The sequence below is a fragment of the Opisthorchis viverrini genome (assembly GCF_000715545.1).
Source record: "Opisthorchis viverrini unplaced genomic scaffold opera_v5_79, whole genome shotgun sequence".
NCBI classification, from domain to species: Eukaryota; Metazoa; Platyhelminthes; class Trematoda; order Opisthorchiida; family Opisthorchiidae; genus Opisthorchis; species Opisthorchis viverrini.
In genome coordinates this window covers 1,629,582-1,638,822 of record NW_008751737.1, presented here as the reverse complement: position 1 = coordinate 1,638,822, position 9,241 = coordinate 1,629,582, and the positions used below count along the sequence as shown (strand labels likewise).

The following is a 9,241-nucleotide window of genomic DNA, read 5'->3' as shown; positions in this document are numbered from 1 at the left end:
TGAGAACCAACGAATCGAATCAAGTGGAACAATTTGCGCATGTTTCCAGCATTCTTCGCACTTAGCAGTGTATAATCGAACTTAAAACATTCAATCCACTAACTATACGATGTACAATGAGGGTATAGAATCTGTGGACGGACTGAATCAAACTACTCATGTACAACAAAAAGCAGCATCCTCTGGACGACTACACCCTAGAAGGTTCATAAAAGACCGCTATCTACCCAGACTTGGTTCAGATTACTCATTTACGTGCGCAAATGGGATGACACAGAGCCATCTGCGATCAATTTGACCACCCTAACAACTGTGACATATGGTGACAAAAGTGAGACACACGGTGGTAACATAGATGAATGATACAGTTGGGGAGCCAGCCAGAGAGGATTAAACATACGAAAGGCGTAAAGAAAAACAGCACCAAAAAATGGTAGGTGTTGAACGCACTCGTATATGCATGTCAGCCAATAAATCGTATAGTTCGTGCGCTTCCGGTTCGTCTTGTTCTCTGGTTTGCATCACAAAACCTTCCAGCTCCGTCCACAACTCGGATAAGGCCTGAAGACTGTCGCATTCTTCCTGCGTCCGGGGCCGCGCACTGGTGACCAACGCTTGGAAGTTGAGGCCCGTGGTGAGATCATCAAGAAGCTGTGAAAGACGATAAACGGGTGGAAGAATGCACGCTTCCGTTCCTAATGAAGCTCACAGAACTTTCACATCCGACGTATTGAAGATACAGTAGGCAGCACAATCACGAATATTAAGTGGTATGATCTTACGAAACACACAATCCAGCTGGGACTATTGAATGTGTTCGTGATCTGTCCTTACGGCACCTTAAGTAACCTACTGGAAGCAACAATTTACCATTTACATATGCCTCCGAAACGTTTAATCACATGCTTCTCATTTGTGAATACGACAACCAATATAGAGGTTGTTGTTATTTGGCAATAACCGAATAACAAGGTTACCAAAACAGACCATATGAAGCTGGTGCGCCAGCTGATTATCAACTCAAGCAAGTATAAGTGTACTTTGAAGCACACACCCACAGGTACACATAAGTTCATGTTGTCAGGGTTGTTTACATACGATGAAGATATCTACCACAGATGTGCTAACAGTAAACGACCGCAGAGTAGTTCGGTACTTGCCATCCAAGGAGGAGCTTAAACCAGAAAACACAGCACCCTGTGTGGCATTATCAATGATCGCATGAGCACTCAAGTTCGAAGTTCTCAAAGTCCACCATTCAACTTATGGAGAATTGAGGTGGTTCACGCAGAGCAACATCAAAAGGTGAGTACATTCATGTTAGAGTTACCCACTGCTTGTGTTAACAGCGTTAAGACTATCTGGATATATTCCAAATATTTTCACTTCTCGTCCCGTGCTCAAAGTGGGATTGGTCACCGTTAGGCCGACATTGGTCAGTCGCTATAGTCCCTTGATTGGACTAACCTCATGCGACGAGGGAAGTTAATTGGTAAGTGGGATTGGTCACCGTTAGGCCGACATTGGTCAGTCGCTATAGTCCCTTGATTGGACTAACCTCATGCGACGAGTGATTGTTAATTGGTCGAAAGTTTCAGAACAGTGGACAAGCAGCTAGTTCAGTATAAATGACATTTCGGTCTCACCATGGCAACAATCGACCAGCTCGAAGCCCCGGATACTGTGAGCGCGTCATTATGTCCCATTTGTGGCTGTAACCGACTCCGGTTTTAAATGTTGGGATTCCGCCAACTTTAAGGAAGGCGTCGTAAGCAAAACAGTTGAGTCCTATCACCAGGCTGAATACTCCCTGATTGATCTGGAGCAAAATATGTAGACCGACGTCTTGGATAAGGAGACATTAGCTTTCGAAAGTGCAGTAGTAGCAGAGCATAGGAGGACTAGATCGCATCTCTCGTCCATTCGCTTTGACATCTAAGCAAATTGATGTTGAAGAAGGATCGGTCGACGTCGCCGAGTGCTCGCAGAAGAATCCGGGGAGCAGTCTTTAAGTGGCAGGATTTGCGGAGTTAGCAGTGAGTTAAATTGATCCTGTTTACAACGCTATTCCTGTACCCCATCATCACCACTTATCTTCTGAGGGAAGTAGACTCAAACATTTTTGAAGGCGTTGCGAGAAGCATAGCTTCATTAACCTAGTGTCACTATTTCCGAAGAATAAACTGGGAAAGTCCGTCCCCTAGACACAGAACAGTACACTAAAGGAAAACAGCCGTGGACAAAGTTGCCAACAGATACTGTTTGAAATAGTGGGCGTACACCACCCGCGGGACTATGGCGATCAAACTCATTGGGCTCCGGGAAACTAGATGCGGACAATGATATTCCAACTGAAACATGAGGCGGCCTGTGTGCAGCACTTTCAGTTGTAGAATATCATAAACGAGAGATTCAGTTGAGTCTCTCGTGAAAACCAAATTGGTTTTCGAATGAGTGTATTTCTCTAAACCGTACCGCTTTATCTGATAGGTTCAATATAGTGTACAGCCTAGTCACTTCAGCAAGCTAAATGATATGACAAGAGATCCAACTGAATGAAAACAGTGCGATGAACTTCTAGTTCGCACGGTATGATATTTTGTCTAACTTACCGACTGCTCTCAATGAACAGCCGGAAGGGATTTAAAAACTTCCGTAATGCCAGTGTGTCTCGTCTCAGAATTCTAATTCAAAAAGACAGCTGAGATTGTTCATCATGGCTTTTACGCTTTGCTGTCAGATCAATAGCTTGACTTTTCCCGCTCTGAATACGGTCTTGCCGAAAAGGTTGTACGGAAACTTAGGACTTACGAAGCGTTTGACCGAATCAGATAACTTGCGCGGTGTCACTAGTCAAAGCGTCGGGTGTTAGTGCTGTTACTGTACTAGCACGGCTCCGGAGGAATCTATTACCAATTGTGATAGGGCAGGACTGAAGGACTACATTACTCCGACGCTCGATCTACACAGTGGGGACTTTGGTTACGATCGCTTGTGTTCGTACTGCTGAGGAATGACAATGTCCCAGATTTGAATATTGTTGTAAGGCCCATAGCTACTGCAGGACCAATGACGCCCATTAAAAACGACATGTTGATACACCTTGAACATTACTTCATAGAATGAAAGGAAAATCGGAAGGCAAGTATGTACCGTCTGGAAATCGAGACTAACGTATAAAGATGAAATGATGTGCGATACACTGGGTTGGTTTAACAGTGTAATCTACTCATGCCATCCTAATGGTCAGATCAGCCGAACGTAAGGCGGTGCACAATCGATGTACTTTCATATATTTTTCACGCACTAGTCAGAAAAATGAAAGACAACAGAGTGCATCCAAACAAAATCCGGCAACCTGAGATATCAAGCAGTCCACCCATCTATCCATCGATGCATCATTCAACTAACCAGTCAGTCGGTCAGCTGATCAGTAACTGAATATATACCCATAAAAAAATGAAACGGATTTGAATGTATGATGCGCAACAGTGACACTAGCATCAGGAAGACACATGCTATCGATAAAACGTCTGTAGTTGAAAAAGGTATCAGTTCCGAAGCAAAAGATCAAAAGAATCGTTATTTTATTGCTTTGAAATGTTATTATTCTGATGGTCGAAAACCCTCACTGGTTGTGCTTACTTGTGGGACCACTGGATGAGAATTTGTTTGTTGTCTCGAGAGTGACCGTTTTCGCGGTCATGGTGAAAACGCCAAAAACCACTGTTTCTGAGGTGATCAACCGAACTATCCACGCAAAAACTCACCTGTAGAGTATTCCTCAGCTGCTTCTGGGACAAAAACGATTGTAAATATTTCACTTCTGCTTCTGTTAGTGGCTCTGATCCTGAATTGGCAAAACATTCAGCAAGTTGTTCTGGATTTTCAAAAGTACGACTGCAGATTTGCAGAGCGTCTGTGACAACACAAGTGATAAAAATAAGTTGGTCACAAGCCAAATCGTACAAGATGTATTAGCTCAATGAATAGCTCCTTTACTCTCAATAGAATTCAGAGGTGGTAGACATTCTAAGACCCTGGACAATAAATTAGAACTCGGAACCGGCTAGCGACAGGTAAGATTAGGACTCAACTTTGCACAAAAAACTAGCTGCTAGCCACGGATTTGTGTATCGCTTTGTTGCGATCTTAACGGGACGTCCAATCAGACGTCGAACGGGTTTACCCCTCCACAAGCAACTGGTACCTTCCCAGTGAAAAGGATTCCTAAGCCCGACAGAAATACCTATTGGAACTACTCATCGTATGTTTGACCATGAGGCTGCAGTTGGTCATTCCGTCAGGACGTCGTAAGTGAGCTGGCAAGTGTTGTTCAGTTGCCCGTTCCGTTGGGTTTATACTTTTTTATGAGCATTTACCAGCTTGATCTGTTCGGTTTAACGTGATGTGGCAGTTCAATGCTAATCGACTCACCAAGCAGTCGTGTGGCGAACATCATGCAACACTAAACTTTCCGAACGGAGGTGCGGAAGAAACTGGTACCTCCAGTGGATCAACTGACCAACACAATGCCAAAGCTGTTCGATATATTGACCTCGGTCTTTACAACCGTTGTAACGAACAAAGTGGCGAAATGACGGGAAAATACCTAGAATCAGGTAAGCCTATGTGCATAAAATGAACCCAGATGTCAAACTTGGGATGATGTGAGGTCACACCAGAAGAGGGTATTGATCTCCTTGTTCAGTCAGCCCAAACAGACCGCTGTCCAACAAGCATAATTAGGCCAACAACCACCGTTTAGTGGGTGTAACCAGTTAGGTTTGGACAGCGGTCCGGGAACGCTACACTTTTGGGAACAGAACGAAGTGGATTACACCAAGATTCCTGTTTCATTCGGACCGAATTTTGCAGGTTATTTTAACACAAATCGTTTCGTTGAGTTGCCGATCCAACTGTGGATGAGTGAATACTTATTACTGTGTGAATCAAATGTTCCTGTTTCATTCGGACCGAATTTTGCAGATTATTTTAACACAAATCGTTTCATTGAGTTGCCGATCCAACTGAGAACATACACGGTCTTGCTGTGGATGAGTGAATACTTATTATTGTGTGAATCAAATACCGTATATTTTCGAAAATCAACAAAAGTTGGGAATGAAATAAATTCCCTTCGTTTGAAATCTCCACTTAAGTAGCACCGACCTTTTGATTTTCAACTGGACATTCCCTTTTTAGCATAGACCTCTAACAAACAACTACTTTGAGGGAAACATTTTTGCTAATCGACGTTTGGTAAGTAGAATCCTCCTGGTAGCCGAGGAAACATTCCCCCCTTCTACAGCAGAATATTGAGAAAAAAAAAAGCAAAACAGTCACCCAATGAACGGTTGGCGTTTGTTAGATAAACCCAGTCATCCTTGCTCGAAACAACCCAAGACGTCGAAACTCTTTGTCAGTTTGTAGCTGAAGGCTATTCACACGATTTTTCAGTCTGTGGAACACAGTACGGTTACCTTAGTGAAGGCTGTTTCACAGAATTGTCCGCCTTTCACTTGGAGGATTAGATCGTGCGTGCGCGCACGACTCTACGGACGCACGGGCTGTGGCAGTTAAGCACCAAAATGTACTACTATAATCAGCAATGATCGTGACAATGAAACGCTATTAGTAGGCAGATGACTAGTTTGAACATAAAGAAAGTATTGGGCAATGGTGAAGCGAGGATTCGTGTGCCCAGAAGAGCACTGATCATGCGAAGAAAAGCTTTTACTTGGAACTAGATAAGATCAAACACTGATTCGTCCACATCAGGGAAAATAATCTCGTCTAAATCAGCGATTTTTTCTGGAATTCATTGATCGTGTCTGTTTAGGATTCATCTGTAACTTCGCCGTGGCTGTGGAAAAATGTTTCTAAACCTGTGTTAGAATCTACCTTCGTTTTCCGTCCGACATCCAGTTAAACGAAAAATCGAAATTAGGGACAGTCAGGGCTGGAACATTTTACTACTAAAATATCTTGACCAGCAGGGTGTGGTTCAGTGAACACAAAGTATAGATCAGAGACTCACAGATATTCCTGGGTTTTTTCATGCCCAAGTCCGGCATGAGTCCAAAACCGTGCGTTAGGACCGGTCGATCATCGGATCACGTGAGCTAAAAACGGGGGAGCGAGGGTAATTATTGATTGTCAAGTTGAATGGGGTGAGGAAGAGAGGAATGAGAGATAGATCGCGCGAACACCCATAGATACGAAGTCACTGTAATTAGTAGGTGAACGCCAAGCAGCGTAGTTGACACATATGCGCCTGTCACTAGACCAGACACAAGCAGTACAATCTGGACGCAGGAACTCAAAGCGGATGGGAAAATTGAACGAGTCTATAATCTTTTAGGGATGCATGTTAGAAAAACTGCGATGGAGTTGGGATTGAGATATACTCATTGACCAGCTGGCATCATACGGTAATTCGCACCAATATTCATATAATCCACCCGAGATCGCGTCGGGACAGGTATAAAAAGCATAAGTAAATAGCGATAAATTCCATAAACCGCTGGAAACTGGGAATGGTCGTACTTGGAGTTCTGCGTTTCAATGAGTGGCCCTGGAATTGGTGTCCAATGTTCCAATGACCCATCACACACCGGGAATTCTTAGCGGGACGGCTCAGACGTTAGGGCGCTTAGTGACTGGAAGATCCCTGGTTCGAACCCAACGCCGGCATTTCGACATTTCCTGTGTCGACTAGAGCAACCTCGCAGTGTCTTAGCGTTCGTGCTTCCATCAGGTAACATGCAGGGTGTTACAGGTGAATAGTTATCTTTTTACTTAAAAGAAGGCACTCCAAGAGACCAACTGTATTGCCAAAATCACTTCGCTCCTACCTCGAACCTTTCGTTGGAAATGGATAGCTTTCGAGGAACTAGCGCTTATTTTCCAATAAGGAGACTACCTAATACATTAAATCCCCGTCTGACAAGAATCGGGATACAAAACATGTGCCCTGCGTTCTTGTGATTTTCAGAACCAGTCGGGCGTTTGATTAACAATAAATGGACGAGATAATTCCAAGGCCGACTGTGAATCTCAGTGGGATTTTGTCCTTATGTTTTGTAGTTACTATAGGCATTACTTTCTGGCAAGACCAGCGCTTAGGATTTGTGTCTTGGCACCACAGCACAAAAGCCCTTACCAAGCAACTCAGTCGCGTTGGTGATTGCCATCTCCCGGATGGGGACTGTGGGGCGAGACAAACCAATGGTTAGTGACCTCGATAGATGCGGCTGTGGAGAGCAGCCGATGACCGTATTGTGTCAGCTTCAATGAGTAGCCCTCATCTCGTGGCGTACTGGACAAGGAAATCTATTTGTCGTCATTGCACAGATTGCCTCCATGTCCCTACCCACGGTCAACGAAGATGTAGCAGCTGGAGACAGTGAGCTTCGTACCAGACCAAAACAGAACAGTTGAGACAGTGAGCTTCGTACCAGACCAAAACAGTTCAATGAACAGTTCAATGAAACAGTCCAATGAAAGAGCTGATGAAAATTAGGCCAGTGGGATTTCACAGATGGTGTTGCCCATATATGTAGGGTCAGTGACAGACCCGAAGGCTGACCGAACAATCATGTCACACAAATTCTGAATCATATCAGTCAATAACAGTTGCACCCAACAGTTCAGGCTACGTTCAGAACAGTGCAATCTAAGCTCACGCGTCTTTGAAAGCGAGGCCCTCTGACCGAGAAAAGCGTGAAATGCAACACACGGGGTCAGTGTGGCAAGCCCACTAATTATTGACCGTTACGATGTCTAGTAAGTAGGTTAAAAACAAGATGGCTTGAACAAAATGCAAGAATTGCGTTAAAGTCACAACATAGACGGCAGCAGACAAATGGACAACAGAATGTCACATTAGCTGGTTAAAGTCACAACATAGACGGCAGCAGACCAATGGCCATACCGAACCGGACAAATGAATGTTACATTAGCTATGCATATGCTTGCGAGCAAGATACATTCAACTCAACCAGATACAGCCTAGTATACCTTCAGGAAAACAGCTCTGAAGGCGCTCGCTGCCTTGCCCGCTAGGCATTTAGCATCGCCCCAGTAAACAGCAAATGAGGGATGAATAGAAGTTGGCCGGTCAGTCAGTTTAAACCAGAAAAACGCGTTCTAAATAAGGAAAAAGCTTGGAAGAAATGCCCTGACTTATGATTAGAAAGTAATCGCTTGTATTCATGTCGTGCAATGGTTAATCCGGTAATTTTACGAAAACCATATCAGCATGTGGTCTGAACTGATCGAATCGCACATATCTATTGAAATCCGTCGACGGCCCCCGTGAGCTCCCTACATATTTTCGAAGACTGTATGGAAACTGATCACGATTACCAATAGATGGATAACGCGGGACAGTTGCAGTATTAGTTTGAATTAAGATAGAGTCAATAGTATGCACACGTTGAACAATACTATAATTTGGACCCACTGGTAACGAGGCGAACAGAGACACGATGATGAGCGACAAGCTTGTCGATTAATCCGATGATTGATGCATTTAGCTTGGTCCACGTGATCAGCTGATCCTCCCAACTAATTCGTGAATTGTTGGTGGTGAAGAATTCACGTCTTGAGATCAGGTCACGGTAGACGATATGACGATTGGTTTGAACTCTACTTATCGGGATTTCAATCGTATAGCAGATTCACGGTTTACGCTCAATCAAACAGTAACGCGTCTTTTATTCAGGTTTGTTGGGTGAGACCGATTCGAAGATGGGCCAAGAGACAATATTATTTGAAATGATTGACCTGTACTCCCTCGGTTGTCAGAGAAAACGAACTATGTAACTTGGATGGTCAAATGCACAGAATGTGCCACACTGAAAGACTTCATTACTTGAAGTATTCTGTCCGACATCTGCTGCATACGCACATGACACAGTGGAAACTGGGGAGACAGACTGCCTCTATAAGGAAGATTCTAAGATGGGATACGCAAATCTACCAAACGAAAAACGTATTGGATAATAGCGAAACTCGGTGTGCTTTTTGCCACGAGTAACAGTCTCCCCCTTTATCCACAGAATCGGTCAGCTGGCTGAACGAAACAAACATTCATGAAACACACGGATACCTAATTCACGGAACTGTCAGTAAATGGATATATCGAGGAACAACTCAGCTGGAACGCGAATTTAAATACAACAGGAGAGTTCAGCTTGAGGGAGACTCTAGTAACAATATCGACTCTCCCGCGTGT

The 9,241-nt window shown here is 44.0% G+C and overlaps 2 protein-coding genes across 2 annotated transcripts in view; one reads left to right on the top strand and one right to left on the bottom strand.

Moving 5' to 3' along the window:
• The window catches only part of T265_13588 (hypothetical protein), a gene marked incomplete at both ends in the record, with an annotated part of 18,190 nt that extends 12,096 nt beyond the window's left edge, over positions 1–6,094 (bottom strand). The window contains 3 exons of the mRNA XM_009169581.1: positions 451–651; positions 3,771–3,919; positions 6,041–6,094. Coding sequence (XP_009167845.1) covers positions 451–651; positions 3,771–3,919; positions 6,041–6,077 — 387 coding nt within the window. The remainder of the gene's footprint in view (positions 1–450; positions 652–3,770; positions 3,920–6,040) is intronic.
• Positions 4,409–9,241, top strand: part of T265_04754 (hypothetical protein) — a gene marked incomplete at both ends in the record, with an annotated part of 10,584 nt that continues 5,751 nt past the window's right edge. The window contains one exon of the mRNA XM_009169567.1: positions 4,409–4,622. Within this exon, the coding sequence (XP_009167831.1) occupies positions 4,409–4,622 (214 nt within the window). The remainder of the gene's footprint in view (positions 4,623–9,241) is intronic.